Below are 26,320 nucleotides of genomic sequence, written 5' to 3'. Positions count from 1 at the left end.
TGGAGTCACCCGGCCTCTCACACTCTGTGGCTTCACTGACAGGTCAGCTCAGTTGCTTTTATTCACTTCCATTTTGAGAACACTTCACTCTGCCGCCACTCCCCCTTCTTCTGCTCTACCTTTTCATTTCTTCATAACACTTCTACACTCCCTGTGAGCTGGATAATTCACTTAATAATAACATTAACAGTCGCGGTGGCGCGCTCCTCCTCTGTTGCAAGGCAAGCCTCACTGGCAGAGGTTTGGTGCGTTCAGCTCTGGCAGTTGCTCCCTGGGGGCCTGGTAAGCGGTTAGACTGTGCTCACCACGGGCTGGAGGGGGCCGGGGGCGGGGGTGGACAAGGCCAGCTCAGAGACTCCGCAGCGGGGAGGGCGTCGCGCTGAGCAGGGAGGCCGAGGCCCTGCTGTCAATCCTGTGAACCCTCGAGAAACTTGCTCCCTCTTTACTCCCCTCGCCTTGGCCTTCCTACCTGGTGGGGCAAAAGAAATGGCCGGAGTTGAGCTGGGGCCCTGGATATTACATAGTAGGCTGCAAGGGCTCAAGAGCACCCTAAGTGAGGCATCTTAAGGGAAAGAGGGTCCCCAGGGACTTTGGTGGTGAGAGGCCTCCAGGAAGGACCAGGGGACACCCCGACCAGATGAGGCTTTAGTGGCTGCTGTGGTCAGCAGCTTTTGTGTGGCCAGAGGCTGCCCCCATCCAAAGTAGCCCCTGCCCAAGTCCCCTCCCCTGCCCCAGCCCCTGCTGGGGCTCTGCCCCACTCCTCCCCATCAAACATGTTCTTCGGGGGCCTCTCCGGCCTCTAGATTAATGACATAACTAGAACCCTAAAGACCACGTTTTGGCAGGAACCAAAAGGATAACCCAAAGGTATCTCCTCTTACTTTTCATTCAGCACGCTAACAATTCTACAGGAAAAAGGATCGCAGTCCGCATCACACTTTTTATTGATGTCCTTCTCCGCCTTCATCTCATCCTACGCGTATATTTTACCTGCTGTCCTCAGTGTGCACGTGCTATATACACGTCCTAGGATTTCCGGCATCTACAACATTCACGCGCAGCGCATTTTCAGTGGGGGTGTGGCCTCCCTGTGGGACACACTTTGTAGGGTTTGCTGCGCCAGTCACTGCTACACAGGTAAGTGGCTTGAAGTGAAATCCACACCATCGCACTCTCCTTCGGTTCCTCTTCCAAGCGTCCTCTGGGAGCATGAGCTCTCCAAGCCACCAGGGTGTCAAGTCTTTGAGAGCTCTTCTTACACATTTGTATCTTCTCTCCAGAAGAGATGAACCAATGACCGTGGACAGTGTCTCCAGTTTACCGACAGCCATATCTACTTCAACAGATACGTAGGTAGGTCCGCCTCCATTTTACAGATGAGAAAATGGAGGACCAGAGTCAGGTGCCCCAGGTTCACTTAGCTAGAGAATGGCAGATCCAGGACTAGAGGGCACATCTCCTGATCCCCAGCAAGTGCTCGTCCACCCAGCCACTCTGCCTCTGAAGTTGCTTGTGGACACGGGCACAGCAGACTCTTCTAGTCCATTGTCCAAGGAGGATAACAGAAACAAAGCCTCCCCCTCATGTTTCCTGTGTCATGAGGACCAGAGTCTCACTTCAACTGGGCCCTTCCCTAAGCCAGATGCTGAGGAGCTCCTCAGAGGGCAGCACGGCTGTGGCGCAGGCGTCCACCTCTTCCCTTCTGCATTTGATTAACTTCTGGGGCGAATTGGTTATTTTCTGGAAAGTAATTTTCATTAATATGCATTAGATGCTGGTCGTAGCAATAGTCATAATAAAGAATATCACAAAAAATCCCAACTATTTAAAAAATTAACTTTCAAGCAGCAAAAAAAGCCCCAAATTCCAGCCCCTAGAGCAGGGGCTTCCAACATTTGCTGAGATCATCCCCCCAGTTCACAGCCCTGCAGTTCCCTGGAGCCCTGGCTGGTCAGTGCTCCCTTCACTGGGACCCCACCCCACAACAGCCCAGAATGTAGTTTGGTTTTTGAAAACATCTGAATTTCTTCCGCCAGAGAGGTCTGAAAACAGTGACGTGGTCCAAGATGCTCGATGCACCGCACTTACCATGGTGCCCAACCCAGAGAGAGTGCTCCTTACGTGGAGCACCCCAATACATAATCATAACTGGTTGTAACTTTTTAGAGGAACTCTTCCACACGTGGCTAGGCCACTCACCTCCACCCAGATTCTCTACACCAGGTCTTCTTAACCTTTTCTGTTTCATGAACTCCTTTGCCAGTCAGGTGAAAACCATGGGCCCCGTACTAAGTCCACACTACACTGTGTATTATTTAATAAATATATCACACCCGCACCAGCACATCACCACAAGAATAATGTTTTTATTATTATTATAAGCTCACGGACCCCTTGTTAAGAATCCCTGCTCTAGGTTCTTCTTTAACTGCCTTCAAAAGTCCTTCCCATCATCACTCCAATGAATGGCACATGAGTACAGACAAATCAGCACAACGTTTGCCTCCACTTCAGTCCTCCATGAGACATCAGCTTCATCACATCAGTTGTCCTTGATCCTTGTTTGTAAGGAAGCATTTTCAGGGGTTATTTTTAGCATGCATGGTAAAGGCCAATGTGAAAAGGCAATAAAGATGATTGTGGGAAAATAGAAGAGTAGGAAGCACCAGCAATTGGTCCCTTCAACAAAACAACTATTGAGCTAGCAGAAACTATCTGATCCAGTTATTTTGGAGCTCTGGAATATGGTGGAACACTTGCAACATCAAAGAAAAAACTGAATGAAGACACTGGTAAATAAGGTAAACACCAGTTAATTTCACCTTCCATGAAGTGGCTACCATCCCCAACCACCAACTGCATGGCAGGCAGTAGTGGGGATTGCAGCCCATGTTTGGTGCAGCTTACTGGTGTCAGCATGAGCAGTAAGGACCTAGTCCTCCAAAAGCCAGGGATGTGTGGTGTGATGCTGATCACTTCTTTTGATCAGCTGTTTTGGATTGCTGGGGAAGCCAGTATGAAGGTTGGCCATTGATTCAGAGTCCCAAGGGAGAAGTGGCAGAGGAGCCTTAAAGAGATGGTACCTCTTTTTCTTTTCTTTTTTTTTTATTTTATTTTTTCTCTTTCCGTTCAGTGCTAGGTAGCAAACATAGTGTGGAGAGAAAAAAAAAACAACTGCCAGCTCCATCCCTCAAGACAACAACAAACCCAACAATCCCAGAGGAAAAGGAGACATATTTCCGGAGTTACAAAACTGTAACACTCACAATGTCCAACTCTCAACCAAAAAAAAATGATAAAACACATGAAGAAATAGAAGAGTGTGGCCCATTCTCAATAAAATAAAAGAAGGAATTTGACAGAAACCATCCCTGAGGAGGCTCACACAGTGGAACCATTATTCAAAGATGTTCAATCAACTGTCTTAAATATCTTCAGTGAGCTAAAGGAAACCATGGGCAAGAAAACAAAGGAAATTAGGGGAATGTTGTTTGAACAAAATAGAAATAGAGATTATAAAAAGGAATAAGCACAAATTCTGGAGCTGAAAAGTACAATAATTGAAATGGAAAATGCACTAGAGAGATTCAACAGATTAGCACAGACAGAATATTCACTGAACTTGAAGATGAAATCATTGAAATTATCCAGTGTGAGGAGCAGAAAGAAAGAAGGATGAAGAAAAATAGAGTGTGAGAGATCTGTGGGACACCATCACACACATCAGCATACACATCATACATGTTCCAGGTGGAAGACAGAGAGAGAATGGGGTAGAAAAACTATTTGAAGAAATAATGGATGAAAGCATCCCAATCTGATAAAAGACATGGATATGCACATACAAGGAGCTCAATGAACTCCAAGCAAGACAAATGCAAACTAAATCTTCACAAAGGTAAATTATAATGAAATTGTCAAAATCTGAAGATAAAGAAAAAATTTGAAAGCAGGAAAAGAAAAGCAATTTGTCAGATATAAGAGTTCCTCAATAAGATTAACAGCAAATTTCTCATTCAAAACAAACATTAAGAAATGAAGGCTTCCACTAAAAGTAACTGTATGGGTAGTTATGAATACCATAATATAGAATTACATTTTGAGGTGATTGAAAGTGAATATACAACATACCAAAAATTATAGATGCAGCAAAGGCAATGCTGAAAGGGAAATTTATAACTCTTAAAACATTAAAAAGATGAAAAATTGGGAGCAGATGTAGCTCAAGTGGTTGAATACCTCCTTCCCATATACAAGGTTCTGGGTTCAGTCCTTGGCCCCAGTATCTCAGGGTTACTGAGAGTTGCTGGTTTAAGGCGTTTGAAGGGGGGCATCTGGCACAGGGTGCACCTGGGGCAGGCTCCTAGGGAGTGTGTGAGTGCTCATCATGTCATAGTGAGGTATATCAGTGGGTGGAGACCTATACAATGAGCGGGATGGTGCTATACCCCCATCCTGGGGAGGCCTGAGGTTCTTAAACAGAGGGGAGGGTGTCTCTCGAGAGCATGGGTGGCTCCCAAAGGGGGAGGACAGACTAGTGTGTCAAGCCCTCAGCATTGTTGCAAGTATCTATGAATCTTGCCCTTTAAGCAATGAAGCCTTGTTGTCACTGTGGGCCCTGAGGGGTGGGGGAGAGAGGAATAGAATAGATGGAAGAGGAGTAACTGGGGGGCAATGGAAGTGTTCTGCATGATGCTGCAATGATGGATACAGGCTATGTTAAATTGCACCAAAAATTTATAAAAGTGTATAGTCTAAAATGTAAACCACAATGTAAGCCATAATAGAACCATGGTTGGCAGCTATGTTTCAATACCTGTACATCAGTTGCAGCAAATATAACATCCACATGTAAAAAGATGATTGTTGGGGAAAGGGAGGAAGCATTTTGGGGACTTGGAGTTGTCCTTAGTGATATTGCAGGGACAGATGCAGGACATTATATATCCTGCCATAACCCACTGAATGGACTGGGGGAGAGTGTAAACTACAATGTAAACTGTAATCCATGCTGTGTGGCAGTGCTCCAAAAAGTATTCATGAAAGGCAGTTAGTGTACCACAGTGATGAAAGAGGTTGTTGATGTGGAAGGAGTGGGGGAGAGTAGGGGGTATATGGGAACCTCTTATATTTTTTAATATAACATTTGTGTGATCTATGTATCTTGTTAAAAAAAGACAATAATAAAAAAGGGGGGGTGGAGGGGAGCAGATGTGGCTCAAGGGGTTGAGCTCCCTCCTTCCACAAGGGGTTGAGCTCCCAGTCTCAATTCCTGGTGCCTCCTGAAAAAACAAAAATAAACAACAAGCAAAACAAACAAACAAAAAAACCAATTCAGGGAAGCCAATGTGCCTCAGTGGTTGAGCACCAGCTTCCCATATATGAGGTCCTGGGTTCAATCCCCACCCGTGGTACCTAAAAAAAAAAAAGAAAAAAGAAAAGATTTCAAATATTTCAGAGGCCAAATCTCAAAACTTGAAGAACTAGAAAAAGGAGAGCAAACTAAAGCAAAAACAACTAGAAGGAGGAAAATAAAAGATTGGAGTAAAGATAAATGAAATGCAAATTTTAAAAAACAATGAAACCAAAATTTGATTCTTTGGAATCAAATCAAATCTTTAACTAAACCCCACTTTAGTTAAACTGATAAAGAAAATGAGAGGATGCAAATATCTAAAATCAGAAATGAAAAGGGGGATATTACTACTGATGCCACTAAAATTAAAAGAGCTATATGAGATTCCTATCTTAATAATATTTAGTCTTCCAATCCAACAAATTAGATAATTTAGATGAAATGGGCAAATTCTTAGAAACACAGACTACCTACACTTACTCAAGAAGAAATAGAAGATCTAACAAACCAGCAACTAGTAAACAGATTGAATCAATAATAAAAAAAAAAAACTTACCAATAAGAAAAAGCCCAGGACCAGATGGCTTCACAGAGGAGTTTTACAAAACATTGCAAGAAGAACTAATACCAATCCTGCTCAAACTCTTCCAAAAAATTGAAGGGGAGTAAACACTCTCTGATTAATTCTATGAAGCCAACATCACCTTCATGGCAAAGCCAGAAAAATATACCACATGAAAAGAAAATTACAGATCAATATCCCTTATGAATACAGATGCAAAAATGCCAAAAAAAAAAAAAAAAACCCCACCCAAAAACAAACAAAAACCTAGTAAACTAAATCCAACACCACATTTAAAGAAGTATACACTATGACCAAGTGGGATTTATCCCTGGTATGCAAACGTGGTTCAACATAAGAAAATTAATTAATGTAATATACACTACATCAACAAAATGAAGGGAGAAAAACCACATGATCATTTTAATTGATGCAGAAAAAGTATTTGACAAAATCCAGGATCTCTTCTTGATACATTTATAAAAATAGGAGTAGAAGGAAATTTCCTCAACATGATAAAGAGCATATATGAAAAGCCCACAGCCCACATCATACTTAATGGTGAAAGATTGAAAGCCTTCCTTTTAAGGTCAGGAACAAGACAAGGATGCCCACTGTCACTACTGTGTATTAGAAGTTCTAGCTAGAGCGAAGGAAGGAAGGAAGGAAGGAAGGAAGGAAGGAAGGAAGGAAGGAAGGAAGGAAGGAAGGAAGGAAGGGAGGGAGGGAGGGAGGGAGGGAGGGAGGGAGGGAGGGAGGGAGGGAGGGAGGGAGGGAGGAGAGAGGGAGGAAGGAAGGAGAGAGGGAGGAGAGAGGGAGGGAGGGAGGGAGAAAAGCTATCCAGATTAGAAAGGAAGAAGTAAAACTTGCCCTATTTGCAAATGAACATGTTCCTATATGCAGAAAATCCTGAGGAATCCACAAGAAATCTCCTAGAGCTAATAAATGAATTCAGTGAGGTGGCAGAGTACAAGATCAAACATCCAAAAATCAGTAGTGTTTTTATAGCCTGGTAATAAAAAATCAAAAGAAGAAATAAATTGCATTTACAATAACATATAAAAGAATCAACTATCTAGGAACAATTCTAACCAAGGATGTCAAAGATTGTACACAGAAAGTAATTTTTTTTAAAAATTGCTAAAAGAAATAAAAAAGATTTACAGTAATGGAAGGACATTCCATGTTCATGGATTGAAAGACTAAATATTTATGGTATTTTTATGATTTGAAAAGCCAATCATAAAATTTAAAGGTAAGGTGTTCCAAATAGACAAAGCCATTGTGAAAAAGAAGAATGAAATTGGAGGACTCACACTTCCCAATCTTAAAACTTATTAGAAAGTCATAGTAATCCAAAAGAGCCTGAGACTGGCATAAGGGCAGACAAATAGACCAATGTAATCAAATTGAAAGCTCATAAATCAACCCACACATTTATGGCAAACTGACTTTTGACAAAGGGACAAAAACCACTCACTAGGGAAAGAATAGTCTCTTCAATAAATAATGCTGGGAAAACTGGATCACCATTTGCAAAGTATGAATGTGGATCCTTACCTCACAACATATACAAAAATCATCTCAGAGAGTAGGTGTAGCTCAGTGGTTGAGTGCCTGCTTCCCATGTATGAGGTCCCAGGTTCAATCCCTGGTACCTCCTAAAAAAAATCATCTCAAAGTAGATCAAAGACCTAAATAAATATAAAAGCCAGAACTATAAAATTCCTAGAAAAAAATAAAGGGAATCATCTTTAAGACCTTGTGTTAGGCAAGGGTTTCTTACATTTGTTACCCAAAGGACAAGCAACAAAAGAAAAAATATAATGGGTCCTCATCAAAATTTAAAAACTGTTGTGTCCCAAAGGACTTTACTGTGAAAGTGAAACAACAACCTACACAATGGAAGAAGATATTTGGAAATCACATTTCTGATAAGGGTTTAATTTCCAGAATATATAAAGAAATCCTTCAACTCAACAACAAAAAGACAAATAACCCAATTTAAAAAAAGGTAAAAGAAAAAAAAATGGGCAACAGACTTGAATAGGCATTTCTCCAAAGAAGATATACAAGTGACCAAAAAATACATAGAAAGATGCTCAACATCATTAGACATTAGGGGCATGCAAATCAAAACCACAGTGAGATACCACTTCACAACCACCAGAATGGCTACTATTTTAAAAAACGAAAAATCACAAATTTTGGAGGGTGTCATTGCTGGATGGAATGTAAAATGGTACAGCCACTGTGGAAGGTAGTTTGGCAGTTCCTCAGAAAGTAGAGAACTACCACATGACCTGGCAATCCTACTTCTAGGAATATACTCAAAAGCATTAAAAGCAGAGACTCAAATAGAATTTGCACTCCAATATTCATAGCAGCATTATTCACAATAGCCAAAAGATGGAAGCAACCCAAGTATCCATCAACTAATGAATGGATAATCAAAATGTGGTACAGAATATTATTCAGCTATATTAAGTAATGAAGTTCTGATACATGCAACAGCTTGAATGAACCTTGAAGACAAAATGTTGAGTGAAATAAACCAGGCATAAAAGGACATATACTGTATAATCTCGCTGATATGAAATAATTAGAAGAGCAAACTCATAGTCAGAATCCAGAAATTAGATTACCAGGGTATGGGGTGGGAGTAGAAAATAGGGAATTAAAGTTTAAAATGTACACAGTTTCTATTTGGGATGATGGAAAAGTTTTGGTAATTGTGGTAATGATGGTAGCAAAACATCATAAACATAATTAACAGAACTGAATTATATATGTGAATGTGCTTAAAAGAGGATTTTTAGTTTGTAAATGTGCTACTAGAATAAAAGTTTAATTTTAAAAACCCATGAAACTGTGCAACACAAACAGGTAACCCTAAGTTAAACCATAGAATATAGTTTTATAGTTTTATAGTTTTTTATAGTGTAACTATAAAAAATGTGGTTTCTTAATTTGTAACAAATATACGACAATAATGAAAGGTGTTATAGGGTGGTATAGGGAATCTTGTATTTTATGCATGATTTTGTTCTGTAAACCCACACTTTCTCTAATTAAAAAAAAAAGTATAAATACAACCTACAGAATTTGAGAAAATATTTGGAAATTATATATTTGATAAAAGCTTAATATCAAGAACTTCTACAACTCAACAACAAAAAGACAAATAATTCAATTTTTAAATGAGCAAAAGACTTGAATAGACATTTCTCCAAAGAAAATATACACATGGTCAATCAGCATATATGAAAAGACACTCAATATCATAAGCCATTAGAGAAATGCAAATTAAAACTGCAAAGAGATATCATTTCACACATACTAGGATGGCTATTATTTTTAGGATGTGAAATAACAAATATTGGAGAGGATATGGAGAAATAGGAACCCTCATAAATTGTTGGTTGGAATGTCAAATGATTCAGCCACTGTGGAGAATAATCTGTCATCTCCTCAGAAATTTGGGCATATAATTACCATGTAGCTTGACAATTCCACTTCTAGGTATATCCTCAAGAGAATTGAAAGCAGGGTCTCAGACAGATATTTGTACACCAATGTTTATAACAGAATTATTCATAATTCTGAGAAGAATTATGAGAAGAAACTGGTCAGCACAGGCCTCTGAGGGAAGAAAAAATGCTGCTTTCTTCTGGAGCTTGCCTCAGAGTCAAGTTGGCCTCACTGTCTCCCATCATCTTTGGGTTCTGCATTTGTAAGCTTGGAAAGATGCTCATGGAATACTTTTCACTATGGAGACTCGTGGACCTGACATCAGTGATGGTAGAAACCCTTGTTGTGAGGCATCTCTTCCAGGGATATGTGGGATCCGATTTCTGGTCATTGAGTTTGGGAGGCTACCTGGTCGGTGGCATGAATGAGGCTAAATACATTCCAGCTTTAATTAAGAAAGTTGGGAAGAGTTGTCCCCGCCTGACCAAACTGGTGGTCCACCTTGCATCCCTGAGGAAACTTCTAATCGCTAAACAGCCTCAGTTCCTAAGGAGTCTGGAACTGCACAATGGAAATTTCCAAGTCATGGCTTTTCAAGGAAAGCAACGTCTCTTCACTGCCCTTCCTGCAGCACACTGTCCTGCACTGGGTCGCTGTGTCCACTGATAGGCAGCTAAAGGCCTTGAACAGGCTGAAGGCGCTTTGATCCCTGGAGCTGGAGGACTTTCCTTTACTGTCTGACGAGGGGTTCATGATGGCCCTCTCTGAAGTTGCAGGCCCCTCCTACCCAAAACAGGAACTGCTCCTGCTCAGCAGATGGGCCCCTCCAAGGAGCGGGCCAGCATCCTCAGAGGCAACCAAAGCTCATTATCAGCGTGAATGGGCTCAAAACCAAAGAAATGTCTCAACTAGAAAGGATGGATTCGCTGCAGCTTTCGGAACTAAATAGACCTCATACCAGTGAAGACTTCTCCTCCACTGCTCACATCCACTTGTTTGCCTCAAGATGCCCAGATGTTCAACCTCCTGAACATCCAGAGCAGGGGAATGAGGATACCAAAGCTTGTGCGCAGGAAGTGAATGAAGGTGAAAAGTCACCCTCGAGTCCAGCCCAGGCATCCACTGACTGGTGGAAATGATGCCACAACATGACCCTGACCCACCCCTCCCTGCACGCCCCATGTCATCTGTGTGTGTTCCCTTTTCTGCCAGATGGTTATCTTTCTAGGGACCTATCTCCAGATGTATTTTGAGCACTGAAAGGAGAAAATCTACTGAAAATTGTGGTGAGGACCTAGGCCTTGGGGCCAGACTCTCAGGAACTTGAAACACAGTTCTACTGATTGCATGTTTTGTGGGTTTTTTTCAAGCCACATAACCTGGCCTCATAATAGGAAAGTGACGACAATTGCAATTAAATAAGGTATTTTGAACGCATGATAGTAATATCAGTAAATGCTCCTGTCACCTACTGCTTGATCATAGCATGGATACTCCTGGGCAGATGGCCTCTTAGCTCTTCCCCAGGGTGTATCTATGCCCATCAGGACAGGGAAGGGTAGAAAGGTATGACTGTGGTCAAGAGCATTCTCAGTCTTTTTTTTTTTAAGATTTATTTATTTATTTATTTCTCTCCCCTTCCCCCCAACCCCGGTTGTCTGTTCTCTGTGTCTATTTGCTGTGTCGTCTTCTTTGTCTGCCGTGGCATGGGAATCTGTGTTTCTTTTGGTTGCATTATCTTGTTGTGTCAGCTCTCCGTGTGTGCGGCGCCATTCCTGGGCAGGCTGCACTTTCTTTCGTGCTGGGCGGCTCTCCTTACGGGGCGCACTCCTTGCGCGTGGGGCTCCCCCACGTGGGGGGCACCCCTGTGTGGCAGGGCACTCCTTGTGCGCATCAGCACTGCACATGGGCCAGCTCCACACGGGTCAAGGAGGCCCGGGGTTTGAACCACGGACCTCCCATGTGGTAGGCGGATGCCCTAACCACTGGGCCAAGTCTACTTCCCCATTCTCAGACTTTGAATCTTGGAATGGGGGCCTCCCCTGGAATGGGATTCAGGCTTCAGGACCACAATGCTAGCAATGACTGTCTCTAGGGATACACGTTTGTGGTTGTATAATTATTTTTTATGATTTGAGATTTGTTTTCTAATGTTTAGCACTTTTCTGCCAATACATGTATTATGTTTTTGACACCATAAATACGTTATCTTAAAAAAAACTCACAATAGCCAAAAAGTGGAAGCAACCCAAGAATCCATTGACAGAGGAATGGATAAACAAAATGTGGTATATACGTACAATGGAATATTACTCGCCATCAGAAGAAGTGAAGCGCTGATATACACTAAAATATGGATGAACTTGAAGGCATCATGCTGAATGAAAATAGCCTGGCACAAAGTACAAATACTGTATGATTTCTCTTATATGAAATAATTAGTTTTAAGAAGCAAATTCATAGACACAGAAAGCAGAAGAATGGTAACCAGGCGCAGGGCAGAGGGTGATGGGGAGTGATTGCGTAATGGGTTCATGTTTCTGTTGGGGGTGATGAAAATGATCTGGAAGCAGAGAGCAGTGAAGCTCACCCAACGTCGTCAATGTACTTGATCTCACAGAATTGTAAAGTTGAAAATAGGTAAAATGATATTTATGCTATGTAGATTTTACCACAATTTTAAAGATTATTTTTTAAAAAAAGGCCCATGAAGCCATGTGCAAGCAGAGCTCACTGAATGAGCGGTGTTCTGCAGACCCCGGCACTGATTCTTTGCTTCTGGTCCTGTCAGTGCTCAGGACACTGGCTGTCTAAATCTGCAGTGTTTAAACTTCATCAGTTTTTAAATTCTAGATCAGCCCTGTCTGATAGAGATAGAAAAGGAGCCACATATACGATTTTAAATTTTCTAGTGGCCATTTAAAAAAGCAAACAGAAACTAATGAAATTAATTTTACTGATGTATTTTATTTAACGCAGTATATCCATACTAGTATCATTTCAACATGTAATCAATGTAAAAAACATTCATGAGCTGTTCTACATTTTTTTCTTCTACTGAGTCTGGAAACTCCATTATGTATTTTACACTTGCAGCACCTCTCAATTTGGACTAACCACATTTCAGGGGCTCCATAGCTACATGGGGCAAGTGGCTACAGTATTGCACAGTGACATTTAGAACATTTTAGAAGGTGCAAAATTTTGACCAGGTGTTAGAACAAACTTTCAAGCGACTCAGTTGATATTTAATAAATATTTGAATTATTTTTTAATTGGGATAAAATATAACATAAAAATAATTTTCACCAGTTTTAAATGAACAATTCTGTGACATAAGTAATTGATAATATTGTGTAACTTTCACCACTAGCTATTTTCAAAATATTTTCGTAATCCTAAAGAGGAACGCATACCCATTAGGAAATAACCTCCAATCCCCAACCTCCACAACAACTCTGGTAACCACTGTTCTGCTTTCTGTTTCTATAAATTTGTTCTTTCTTTCTCTTTCTCTCTTCCTCTTTCCCTCCCTCCCTTCCTTCTTTCTTTTCTTTCTTTCTTTTTCTTTCTTTCCTTTCTTCCTTCTTCCCTCCCTCCCTTTTTCTTTTCTTCTTTCTTTCTTCTCACTTTCTCTTTCTTCCTCCTTCCCTCCCTCCCTTTTCTTTTCTTCTTTTCTTTTTTCTTCTCGCTTTCTTTCTTCCTACTTCCCTCCCTTCCTTTTCTTTTCTTTCTTTCTTTCTTTTTTTCTTTCTTTCTTTCTTCCTCCTCTCCTTCCCTTCTTTCTTTCTTCCTCCTTCCCTCCCTCTCTTTCTCTTTTATTTCTTCTTTTCTTCTTTCTTCTCTATTTCTTTCTTCCTCCTTCCCTCCCTCCCTTCTTTCTTTTCTTTCTTCTCTTTTTCTTTCTTTTTTTCTTCCTCCCCCCTTCCTTTCTTTTCTTTCTTTCATCTCTTTCTTTTTCTTTATTTCTTTCGTCTCTCTTTTTTTCTTACTTTTCTTTCTTGGCTCTGCTAAGCCTATGTACTTATGGTTTCAATAGCAGATCTCTTACTGAGAAATAGCTCAAAATAGTTAACAGCAGAAGAGCACAGCCAAAATTTAAGTGATTCAATACTTCCACAATATTCCAAATTGTATCTGAAATTTATTAAGCAGAAAAACACCTAGGAGAAGTAGATTTTAAAAAATACATCTGGAGCTCATCTCTTGGGAAATCTACAGTAAACAATCTCCTTTATTTTGCTGCTATGGAGAATTCTTTTTTTTCATTTTCCAGTTATCTCCCCCAATTACCTTTGATTTGTTTTCCTATTTCCCCTTCATGAATTCGTTTTTAGCAATTGAAGATCAGGAGAGTTCTCATGAAAAACCTGGATTTCTGGCTTCTTTCCTAAAACTTGAGGACCGAGGCGCCCTCCTCTCGGCGGCACAGGACAGGGCCTGAGGAGCAGCTGCCTTTCTGGGCGGAGAACGTTTGCTACGGTCTCACTGCCCCTCCCAACTGAATTAGACTTACCGCACTACACACTCATTTGGGGACAGAACTTGCCTCGCCCTCCACAGGCACCTGAGCTCGCAAACCCCACTTCTTGGAAGGTCCGTGAAAAGTTACTAACTTGGAGTCACCCTTATGCTCGTTACCCACTTACAGCAGGGTTAAGTCAAGAAGGAAGGAGAGAAAAAATGAACCACATCGCAGAAAGAAAGAAGCACTTCTGGGTGAAAGACAAAAAAAGAAATTCCATTTTAAATAGGAAATATACACTGGAAAGGATTGATGTGATTTTCATTATGTGTATTTTTGCTTTAGACTGCTACTTAGTGATATAAACTTGAATAGAAAGAAATTTTTAATGGTATATTTCAGCGTGCAACCAACAGCAACTGTAAAATTGTAGATGTAGACATGAAATATTTAATCCATACAGAGAAATTAAACGCTAATAAACTAATAGGGCTTTCTGAAGAATGGCCAAAGATTTCCACTTGGTAATTTCCCATGGTTTAATTTGGAAAGATGTGTGGATTTTTCAAGGATGGCTGGAAATGCTTTTTATAGGTAGAAGGATTATATATAAGTGACACAAATAGGCTAAGCTAAAGGCAGGCAGGCAGGCTAAGCTAAAGGCAGTGCTCTATTTCTCACACAGTGCTGTGGGGAGAATGCACGAACCAAGGGAAATTATCCACTTTAAAAGTCTGGGGATGAAAACAATAAAAGTTAAAATCCTCATGGAGGCGGTGGACTTGGCCCAGTGGTTAGGGCGTCCGTCTACCACATGGGAGGTCCGCGGTTCAAACCCCGGGCCTCCTTGACCCGTGTGCAGCTGGCCCATGCGCAGTGCTGATGCGTGCAAGGAGTGCCCTGCCACGCAGGGGTGTCCCCCGCGTAGGGGAGCCCCACGCGCAAGGAGTGCGCCCCGTAAGGAGAGCCGCCCAGCGCGAAAGAAAGTGCAGCCTGCCCAGGAATGGTCCCTCACACAGGGACAGCTGACGCAATAAGATGACACAACAAAAAGAAACACAGATTCCCGTGCCGCTGACAACAACAGAAGTGGACAAAGAAGATGCAGCAAATAGACACAGAGAACAGACAACCCGGGGTTGGGGGGGTGGGAAGGGGAGAGGAATAAATAAATAAATAAATAAATAAATAAATAAATAAATAAATAAATCTTAAAAAAAAATCCTCATGGAAAAGAATGAACATAGAAACAGACACAGTAATGACATGAAGAATGGAAAAGGTGAACAGAGAAGCAAAGGGTATGGAAGGCTAGTGGTGTCCACCTGCCATGCTGTAGTGAAAGCAGACGTGCTGTCATAGAGCCTCCTTGTCTCCAGGCTCCTCAAGCTGCCTGGTTTTCTCTAAAAGTTATTTTTAGGAAATGGCTCATCATGCATTAGGATTCCTGTGAGTTCTTTCCATTGGAGGAGCTTTGTTGTGCACCTAAAATTCTATAAGGAACTGACCCTTTATTTGATAATTTCCCTGACCCTTTACTCTGCTCCTCACTAATAAGGCACTGGATCCTGAGAGGATCGTACTGCTCCCGATGCTGTGATAGGGGGGAAACTCTGCCTCTGAATGTGAGTCCAGAAGAGGAAAAATGAGGCAGATGCTCAAAACGGAATGACCTGTATGTAGGGGAAAGCATGGGCACCGTGGTTGAGAAGGGCAGCTAAGCTGAGGCAGGCTGAGCTTCCCATCATGTGTGGAAAAGCAGGGCTAGTGGCATTCTGAGGCAGGAGTTCTTCCTTACCACTGCCATCGTTTTGGCCTGGTTCGGGGATCCCTCTTTTATGGCAGGGTTCCACTTCCAGTTATGGCAAGGAGCACCAATCAGACCAGGCCTCCTACAGAGAGCAGCTTTGAAAACCGACCAAAACCTAAAATTAACTTCCAGGGAAGTGGACGTGGCTCAACTGGGAGAGTGTCCGCCTACCATATAGGAGGTCCAGGGTTCAACCCCCGGGCCTCCTGACCCGTGTGGAGCTGGGGCACGCAAGGAGTGCCGTCCCACACAGGGGCGCCTCCGCGTAGGGGTGCCCCAAGCACAAGGTGTGCACCCTGTAAGGAGAGCCAACTCGCATGAAAAAAGCACAGCCTGCCCAGGAGTGGCACCGCACACATGGAGAGCTGATGCAGCAAGATGACAACAAAAAAGAGACATAGTTTCCCAGTGCCACCTGATAATGCAAGCAGATACAGAAGAACACACAGTGAATGGACACAGAGCAGACAACAGGGGGAAGGGGAGAGAAATATAAAATAAAATAAATCTTAAAAAAAATAAATTAAATAAATAAATAAAATTAACTTCCATATGTCACCGAAGAGCAACCAAAGTCGACACTCATTGGATGAGTTTCCCGTTTTTTACAGTTCTTTGCCTGGGGGCAGGTCCCACTTGGTGACATAATGTTGGCAGACTTACTGCTTTGAAAAACCAGAGGACAGAGTTTGGTGCAAATGCAGAAGTTAGTAAGTGAGAGGAGAAATAGAGAGAGAGAGAGAGAGCCAGAAAGGGAGAGCCCAAATTCTGCACATAAATTCTGCCCAATCTGACTGACCTCTAACTATTCAGGAGTGGGGCAAAGGCAGAGTAGTCCAGCTAAGGCTAAATGGACTAACAAATAGCATTTGCCTACTATGTCGGAGACCAGTGTTTGAAATTTGTGTTCATCCAAGTTAATTGCCTACTAAAACAAACAAACAAAACTCAATATTCTTCAAAACATAACAGATCCAAAATCTCTACAATATCCTGAATACAATCCAAAATTATTAGATGTACAAAGACATAGAAAAATGTGACCCATGTAAAAATAAAAAGCAATCAAAAGATACTTGATACTTGGAGTGACCCATATGGTAAAATTAGTGAAGATTTTTAAATTGTAGACAAAAGCCAAAAGACAGTTAAATAACACTTTTAAGGTATTAAAAAATTATCAACCAAGAATTCTTTATTCCCCTAAAATATCCTTCAAGAATGAAGGCAAAATAGACAGTGTCAGATAAAAGATATCTAAGAATTTCTCATCAGCAGAACTTTATTACCAGATGTACTAGAGAAACTTTTTCAGACTGAAGGGAAAATATTAAATGGAAATACAGATCTCATGAAAGAAGGAAGAGTACCAGAAATAGTAAATATGTAGGTAAATATGAAAGACTATTTTATATGCCTTTGAAATACCTATGACTGTTTAAAGAAAAAGATAGTGCAAGATCCTTACGCTCTATGTGAAGTGATTCAATATTAACTCTAAGTAACTAAGAATTTAAGGACATGTATATTGCAATTGTTAGAATAACCATGAAAAAAACAATGTGAAGAAGCATGGTGGTTTGAAACTGTATGTACCCCAGAAAAGCGTGCTCTTAAAGTTAATCCATTAATCCATTCCTGTGGGTAGAAACCTATTGTAAGTAGGGTCTTTTGGTTGGGTTACTTCTGTTAAGGTGTGGCCCAAGGTAGTCTTAATCTTCTTACTGGAGTCCTTTATGGAGAGAGAGGGGGGGAAAAAAAGCCATGGAAGCAAGAAGCAAAAGCAATGAAATCAAGAAGAGAAGGGAGAGACCAGCAGATGCCGCCATGTGCCTTGCCATGTGACAGAGGAGCCCAGGATTGCCGGCAGTTAGGCACCTTGATTTGGACAGTTGCCTCAAAAGTGTGAACTTACAAGTTAATAAATTCCCACTGTCAAAAAGCCAAACCATTTTATGGTATCTCCTTTTAGCAGCAATGCACACTAAAACAAGAAGTATAACTAAAAGGCCAATCAATAAGTTAATAGAATTCTAGAAAGTATTTAACTCAAAAAGAGGCAGGAAAGGAATAACAGAGAAACAAACCAAAAAAGAAAGTGGGAGAAACACAAAATAAGTAATAAAATGGTGGAACAAAATCCAACCATATCAATCACAACAGTAAATGTTAATGTACTAAACACTCCAATTAAAAGGCAGAGCTTTTTGAAATGAACTTAAACAAAAAAGGAAGAACCACCCCTACACTGTCTATAAGAGACACACTTTAAATAGGAAGATACAGGTTTAAAATTAAAATATGGAAAAATATAAGCAGTAAACTAAAAAAGGGTTATATCAGGACAAAAAATAATATCATTGATTATCATAATGATAAAAGACTTAATTATCAGGAAGACAAAGCAATCATAAATATGTATGTACCTAAAACAGAACTTCAAAATATATGAAGCAAAGATCGACAATAAATAAAAGGAGAAATGGACATTCATAATCATAGTTAGGATTTTGACAAACCACTCTCAAAAAGTAATAAAATTCAACTAAAACTTAATAAAGATGAAGAGGAACTGAACAATACTATCAAACATTCTGACCTAACTGATATTTTAAAAAGCACTACCCCAGTAAGTGCTCCTTTGAGCCCCTCGAGTTCTTGCCGAAGGGGAGTAAATGTTCTTCCTGCCTTACGTGTGATACACCGTGTTGTCTTTAGGTCTGGTGGTAAACCGTTCAGCCACTCAGCATGCGCTGGAGGAGGAGCTGATGAGAGGGATGGTGATAAGCTTTATGAAGAGGAGTAACTAAATGAGTTAATACATGGAAAGCCCTAGAAAAATTCCTGGCTTTTAGAAAGCTCTCTAATAGTGTTGGTTAATACTACGGCTACCTGGAAGGGTTGGAGAGAAAAGGAGAGCTGGCGTTTGGATCACAGGGTGGAGGGGTGTCCTGAAGCCTGAATTATAAGAATTACTCCTCCTGTGTTGGGAAAGAGGGCAGGACTGTGCAGGTGTCACAGGCGAGACTAACTCCCAAGTCAAACACCTCTGGGCTAAGGAAAGTGCCAGCTGCAGGCGGTTCCAGCTCTCGCTGCTTCTGAGAAGCTAACTGCTTGCTGACCCCTCCCAGGAGAGCACTGCAAGAGATACCTGGGGTGACAATGTGTGTGTGTGTGTGTTTGCTTGTTTGTTTGAGCTGTTGTGTGGCTGGAATGCTGAAAGAAAGGGCCAAGGATACAGCCAGATGGGACACAGGAGAAACTGCTGCAGGCCGGCTCTTCTTTTCCCCACTATGGCTTAGGGCACAGAGGGTCTAACCCCATGGTGAGGCTCAGACCTGTGGGCCAGGGTCCTCAGGAGTAGGACAAGAATCCTGTGCTTGGGAGGGGCTGGGAAACAGTAGGGACCACTGCCCTTGGAGAGTCTCCATGCGGGTCCAGATTGCTTCCCCGCAGCCAACGCACTGCCTGTGACTCCCACGCTCACACGCAGGCTTCACCGAGGACCACGGAGCCGGCGGCATGGGACTTGACCGTGCTGTGTCAGGTCACGGCTTTGGATACAACCATTGTTATGACTGTGGGAAGGGGCCAGCCTGGAAACTTGAGCCTGCACATGGCTGTTGCGATAACGGGCAACACCCTGGCTCTTCCAATGGATCCCGGGGGAGAGCAGGGGTAGCTGCAGCGAGGCCCAGTCTCTGGAGAAGGGAGGGCTTTTCCAGCCCTTAGAATTAGAGTCACGTTATTTAAGTGCTCTTCTCACCTTTATGTGAAAGTGCCTGTAAATTGCTGAGAGTTGTGCTATGCCTAACTGAGGCTCAAACTACATCCAGTCAGTGTCATGCTGAAAGGGAAATTGAAAATTCCTACCAAGGTGTCGGGAAGAACCACTGCAGGGCAGCAGGAATACCGGAGAAGCTGGCCCATTTTCCAGAGGGAGAGCGGCACCACCGCAAGGATCAGCAGGAAGCCGACAAAGGCAAACAGGGCCAGCGCCAGAGGGAGGGTCTCTCCTGGAAAAAGATAAGAAATAGGCTTACAGGGAAGACGGAGTCTCCAATCCTGGGCCTCCCCCAGTTTCCTGAAGTTGCTTCTGCACATTGGCCAAGAGAGCAAATGCCAGCCTCTTGAGATTTGATGTGTGTCCTGCTGATGAAATTACCACCATTGAAACGATTTTTCTAGAACCCAGGTTAAGGCACGTTTTACCAGAAAGCCCCAGGGAAGATTACTATCATTTTCTCGAGAAGGGAAAAGGGAGCGCCATCACACGCTAGGCCACCAGCCGCGCTGGCACGTCCCTCCACGCTGCTGCCAAGGGGGTGGCTCGGTGCCAGGCCGGGGCAGGGGGAGGGTGGGGGAGCGGGGAGAGAACAGCGCAGGGGGGAGGGGGTGATGGAGAACGGAGCACGCGGCACAGTTTGCTCTTGGTATTGATTTGTATTATGGGGGACATACCGGGTTCAGGAAACAGCCACAGACTTTATCGAGCACCCCTTTCGTGGGCTTGGGCTCCTCGCTCCTGGCGCTGTGCTAACGGCCGGGTGCGGGGTCCCTTTCTGCACCACAGGTGGGAGCGTCCTGCCTCCATAGATGAGGAGACGGGGCTCAGGACGGCTCCGTGGCTACCCACAGTCTCCAAGGCAGGGCTGCCTCCAGAGCACGTGGCCGTTCTACTAAATACATGGAAGACAAAGTGCCAGTCGGAACACTGAGCATCAGAGACTGGGAACAAGGAGGAAGGGGGAAGAGGCTATCTTCCCGTCTCTCTGTTCTATTAACCTTGAACCGTTCATTAAACCTCTCTGGACAAGCACTGCTCGTCTGTGCTGTGAAGGGGCGGCAGGGCTGATGAAGGGGTACAGAAGCTGGTGGACTCACACCTGGCTGGGGGCACTCTAATATGTTGGCCCAGTGCTTTTGGGAAATATTTTGAGAGCACACACATTGAGAGATGCAAAAATGTTCATATCCTTTCATCCACATCTAGGATTTTGATTTTTAAAATGTCAATGAAGGAATGTATACAGGGGTTCACAGCAGCAGCCGTGCTTCCCCCACAGCCTCCTAGCTGGTCTCTCTCTGTCTAGTGTGAGACGCATACACCCCATGCCACCCCCTAGGTGTGCCCTGGTTTATTTTCTTCATAGCAGGTATTCTCAGTGAAATGCTCTCATTTGTCGTCTTTTCTTTTGTCTGTCTCCCCAGTTAGAGGGTAAGCTCCATCAGGGCAGAAACTCTGCTTTCTGCTGTATTCCAGAGACCAGACTAGCACATAGCACATAGTCAAGGTTCAATAAATACTCATCAAATGAATGAATGAATATCATCCTTAAAAAACTGAAATTACCTAAAAATGGAAAGGATATAAATACCCCCCAAAATAGGGGATGGTTTAATACATATGGAACATCAGCATGACAGGCTGGTAATTTAGCTATTAAAATGAGATGTAGGGTATATGAAAATTTGTTCTCTATAGCATATATCCAGTGACGAAAGCCCCAAATTTGCTTATGAATAGGGAGATGCCTGCATATATTTTGGCACATTCGTTTATTGGCTTACTATCCATCTTTTTTTAAAATGATATACATCTATATGTATTGATGTGAAAAGATACCCATATTATATTACTAAGTGAAAGCAAGCAAGTAACAAAACAGCAAGTAAAGTATAATCCCATTTGTGTATGTGAGTCTTGGTATCACCTAGACAATGGCTTGAAGATTAAATGTCAAGCCGTTCCCAAAGGAAATCTCCTGAGTGGTGTGCGGGAGAATGGAGAACACTTGCCTCTTAATTTGTATTTTTATGTCTTGTTTCACACTTTTACCAAACTTGACTTATGACTTTTGCAATAGTGTAAAATGGTCATCAGAAAACGTAAATGGGAAATCGTGTGGATATGGTGTTAATGAAGAGAGCAGGTACAGAGTGTATGCAAAACATGACTACAACACGTATTTATACATGGACAGTGACTGAAGGATACCATCCCTTTGGGGGACAATTTGGGAACAGCAATCAAAATTCAAATGCACAGCTCTTTGGTCAAGCAACTCTACTTCCAGGAATTTTGTCTTTCAAAAACACACATATACACACATGCAACAATGTCTATGTACAAAGTAATTAACTGGAGCATTGGATACAATAGCAACATTTTGGGGAAAAATTCCATGCCCATCAATAGAGAGTTAATTAAATTAAACAATGGAATACTATGTAGCTATAAAAAGGATGAGCAAGTTCTTTTTATATAGATAGGGAAAAATCTTCAAGATATATTAAGTGCAAAATAGTGTGTTTAGTATGTTACACACTTGTGCTAAAAGAAGATATATATATACATATACACACAAATACTATTCTCACTTGTATATATGCTAAATAAATACATATTGTATATGTATTTAATACACAAGGATATACAAGAAGCTAGTATCTATGAGGGAATGGAAACCATATGTATGGGGAAGAGGAGTGGAGAGTTCTCAACATCTTATACTTTTTTTGAACCATATGGACTAAATATTCAAAATGATAATTGTTGAAAAGACTAAAAAGTTATGTGTGAAAATGTAACCAGTGCTGTTTGAGTGGCAGGATCGTGAGGTATGGGTATTTTCTTTTCAAAAAGGTTTTTAATATGCTGTAAACTTTTTCATCATTAAAAATTCAAGGGGAAAAAAATAAGGCAAATGAGAAGATTCCACAGGCTTTATTTACATCAGGTTCCTGCCAGGTGAAAGAAGCTGTGCTATAAAATACCTCCTTACTGAGTCTGAGTCTCTGATGCCCCTGGATGCCTGCTCGGCAAGCTTCCCACCAACCCATCTGGTCAACCAGCCTTGGACCATCTGGCCCCAGGCCCAGGAAACTTCCAGGAGGAAAGTACTCCAGACAGATGCTCAAGTGACCCCCACGCCCCCCGGCCCTCAGGGCAAACTCCTGCCACCGGGAGACACTGGGCCAAGCATGTCCCTTCCCCACGGGAGCCCGCCCAGCCAGGAGGCCTCCAAGCCTTCCACCGAGGGTCCCGGGAGCGGACCAGCCTTACCTCGCACCTCGACGCACTCTGCCCGGCTGAACGCGCTGGCCCTCCCGATGAGCTTCACAAATGTCCGGGCCTTCACACAGTACGTGGTCTCCGGCTCCATGGTCGCCAGGTGCACCGGGATGCCCCGACTCCTCAACACTTTGACGTGTTCCTTCAGGAGACCAGAAAACCCAGTCACACGTGGAGAACGGTGGGACAGCAAAGGGCCAGGAAGGGAAAGCTGCAGATAAATCCTCCCAGGAGGCGCACGGGAACATTCCTTCTCATCTGCTCCTTCATTTGTATTTACTGAGCACCTACTGCATACCAGGCTCTGTTTGAGTGACAAGGACAGCACTGAACACAAAACTGACAATGTCCCTGCTCTCATGGAACTTAAGTAGGGGAGACAGACGACATATGAATACACGGCAGGTGGTGACAAGGAGCTGTGAAGAAACATGTAGCAGGGGAACGGGACAGAGGGAAGAGTGGACACCGTTTTAACCCGGGTGGGGAGGCCTGTCTGATAGAGTGACATTTGGGCAGAGACCTGAAGGTCAAAAATCTTACTAAAGTAAGGGGCTTGGCATGGCCGCTGCTGGCAGGGAGGCTGGTGCCCAGGAGCCGGGGAGCTGGTGGGCAGTATCTCTTTCCTCATCCCTCCGTCCCCCGCTGCCCACCCATCTGCCCCTCTCCACCGCCGCCCCAGCCCGAGCCATGTGCGTGGTGCTCCTCTTGTGCAGTCTTGTCTGGGCCAAGCCCAGATGACTCAGGGCACTCGCTCCTCTCCCTGCACAGGCTGTGCCAGTTACGAAGGGTGGAGAATGGATTCCCTCCCAAAGAATGTGAAGAGCTGCTGCCTCCCCCTCTGGGCCAGGCCCTGGCCTGGCCCCCACCCAGTCTGCCTGGCCAGGGAGGCCAGAGCCGACCACTGGGCTGTGAGCCACGGGGAAGATGCCCAACAGGTGCACGCTGGAAATCGGTGTCATTGCCTGCCCACACCGCCGTCCAGGGCAAGTTACCTTTACAGTGGGAGGGGGAGCATGAGGCCAGACCCCAGGCCCTGCTGTTAGGTCAGGGGTATGCCAGACCCGAGAAGGGCCCAATCAGGGGCCAGCAGCAACCTGCCGCCCATGAGGCTTGACCCGATAAGAAGAGCAGGTCCTATCAGATTCCTCTCCTGGGAACTGGGCCTTGGGAAACTGATACCAGGCTAAAAGCAGGGACAGAAGGGAGAGGACACAAAAGGGGGGTCAGACCCAAGACGCTGTGGCAGTTCGGTATTGTTTATGAATTCCAAAAAGAGATATTGGGTTGTGTCTGAAAACTGGTCTGCTCTTCAGGGCGTACTAGCTTGTATTAGACTCAGAGGTTTCACTTTGACTTCATTAAATCAAGATCAGGGCTTTCATTTGACCGCATCGTTAGGGCAACCCCGTTTGAGTCCCCACCTACAGCTAGCCTACCCTGTGAGCTGTCTAAACGGATGCTCCATCAAAGACAGGGAGGTAAACACACGGAGAAGGAGGCCACAGAAGCAGACACGCAGCAAGAGAGAGTGCGCCATAGACGCGGCCCCGGGAAGAGAGACGAGCCTGATAGTCTACGGCTGACCTTGTGGAGAGACCAGAGCAGCTAAGCCCGGAAAGAAATGAGCCCCGGGGAGAGAGACGAGCCTGACGCCAGCCTAGACGGCGATCGGGAGAAGCTGGGACCACGGAGCCTTAGGAGGAAGGAGGAAGGCTGAGCCCTCACTGTCCTCACCGCCCATCTCGTGCCCACACGGGGCAGCAGGCCCTGGGTGAGGAGGTGCCTCTTACAGCACCTTGAGCTGGCGTCTTCAGGGCCTTGTGACTGTAAGCGTCTACCCTTTATAACATCAACGGAGCTCTGGGAGTTTGCATCAGCACCCCTTGGGCTGACTGAGAACGCGGAGGCCTGGAGGGGCCAGGTCCAGTCACAGCCCTGTGCAGTGAGGAGTGGTGGTGGAGCAGAGCCTGAGGGGGCGGCGCAGGGAGACGGCCATGAGGGGACCCCCAGGGGAAACCGAGGACGCCTCAGGGAGACCGCCAGCTCCGTTCAGAGATTCCCTGACAGCCCCTGATTGCTGCATAGCCATCCTTAGGATAAAGGCTGTTTTTCCTTGAGCTGATTGGAGTGGGCTTCAGGTGCTTGTCACCAATCCTCCTGGACAGGGGCACCACCGCCTGACTGTCCCCTAGCCCTGGTCCCTCTCGCTGCTGCTGCTGGCTTGGGCACTCCCTCCCCCAGGGCTGGCCTCCCCCACCCCGGCCTGCGGCAGCCTTCCCTCAAGGGAGGGGCAGCATCTCAGGGGCGTTCTGGGTGGACCCTGCTCATAACTGGGCGCATTCATAAGCCAGTGCCCAGCACCCCGCCTACACTTCTGGGCCCTGCCCAGGTACACACCCTGGGGCCGGATGCACATGCTTTTGAAACCATCCAGTTTACCTGGAACACCCTGGCCTGCTGCCCCTCAACATGCCAGGGAGAGTGGCCGGGACCAGCTGGCGAGGGGGAGCAAATGCCCTGACGTGGGTGAGCAAATGCCCTGATGTGCCCAGCGAGGGCGAAGGTTAGGGCAAGGAGACCCACCTGCCCTGCAGCAGGGTGTCCTGAGAGGGCTCCCAGCCCAGACCCGAGATGGCCTAAGGCAGTCTTTATTTTTATTTTTTTATCATATACTTTTTAATTTTTTCAAAAAGGTACCTAGATTACACCCCTCCCACATTTCCCCACATTAACGACATCCTTCATTAGTGTGGTACGTGTCACGGTTGAGGACCACATCTTGGAGCAGTGCCACTAAGCGTGGACTGTAGTTTACCTTGTGGCTTACAATCTCTCCCACACAATTTTGTAAGTTATGACAAGATACAGAATGGTCTGCCTCTGTCACTGCCATGTCACGCAGGACAGTTCCCTGAAGATCCAAGGCAGCCTTAAAAGAAGAGACGGCTAGGGCTGTCGGCACACTTCTCACCGCTCCTTCCCGGCCTGCTGGTCGCCAGGCCCCGCCAGGCAGGGAGCGCAGCCGAGGGCCGCCTCTCCCTGCCCTGCTCCCAGGGCTCTGGGCCTCGGCCTCCAAAGCCGCAGAGAGACGGAAGCCTGACTCCAGGGCCGGGGCCGCAAGTCTCACCTTGGCACCAGGCTCGCTCCTCCAGTAGGTCACGTGGAACTCGAACTGGGGCCCCAGGTCTTCCAGCTCGATCACCAGGTGGGAGCCATCCTTGGTGACCACCATCCTGGGTGGGGTGAGGACGGCTGTTGACCAGACAAGGGGAGAGTCAGAGCCAGCCTCCAGCAGGGAGGGAAGGGGGGAGAGGAAGGGAGGGAGGAGGGGGAGGGGAAAGGGGCAGGGGGAGGGCGGACGGGGGAGGCCCGGCTCTCCTGTGCGGAAGCACGCACATCAGCTGAATGTTCTCCCCTACTTAGCTGGTGCCCAGTCCTTTTTTTTCCTTCCCCAAGAGGCACACAGACAGAAGGACTAAATATTAGGTGAAATTCTCTCCATTTTAAAATTCTGAATCCACGTGCCTGTCTTTACCTTTTTCAGCAGAGCGTGCTCCTGCCTTGACTCACCTAAGTGA

At 44.5% G+C, this 26,320-nt stretch overlaps 1 protein-coding gene and 1 non-coding gene across 2 annotated transcripts in view; one reads left to right on the top strand and one right to left on the bottom strand.

Moving 5' to 3' along the window:
- Positions 1-929: 929 nt before the first annotated feature.
- The window catches only part of IL20RB (interleukin 20 receptor subunit beta), a 43,419-nt gene continuing 18,028 nt past the window's right edge, over positions 930-26,320 (bottom strand). Inside the window, exons 4-7 of the mRNA XM_012519301.3 lie at positions 25,870-25,994; positions 22,731-22,881; positions 19,538-19,680; positions 930-1,740 (exon numbers count right to left, since the gene is read on the bottom strand). Coding sequence (XP_012374755.2) covers positions 1,618-1,740; positions 19,538-19,680; positions 22,731-22,881; positions 25,870-25,994 — 542 coding nt within the window. The 3' untranslated portion in view covers positions 930-1,617. The remainder of the gene's footprint in view (positions 1,741-19,537; positions 19,681-22,730; positions 22,882-25,869; positions 25,995-26,320) is intronic.
- Positions 7,510-7,581, top strand: TRNAG-CCC (transfer RNA glycine (anticodon CCC)). The gene has a single exon. It is a non-coding gene; the product is annotated as a tRNA-Gly (tRNA).

Source organism: Dasypus novemcinctus, chromosome 4, assembly GCF_030445035.2.
Source record: "Dasypus novemcinctus isolate mDasNov1 chromosome 4, mDasNov1.1.hap2, whole genome shotgun sequence".
Taxonomy (NCBI): domain Eukaryota; kingdom Metazoa; phylum Chordata; class Mammalia; order Cingulata; family Dasypodidae; genus Dasypus; species Dasypus novemcinctus.
This window is presented reverse-complemented; position numbering and strand designations above follow the sequence as displayed.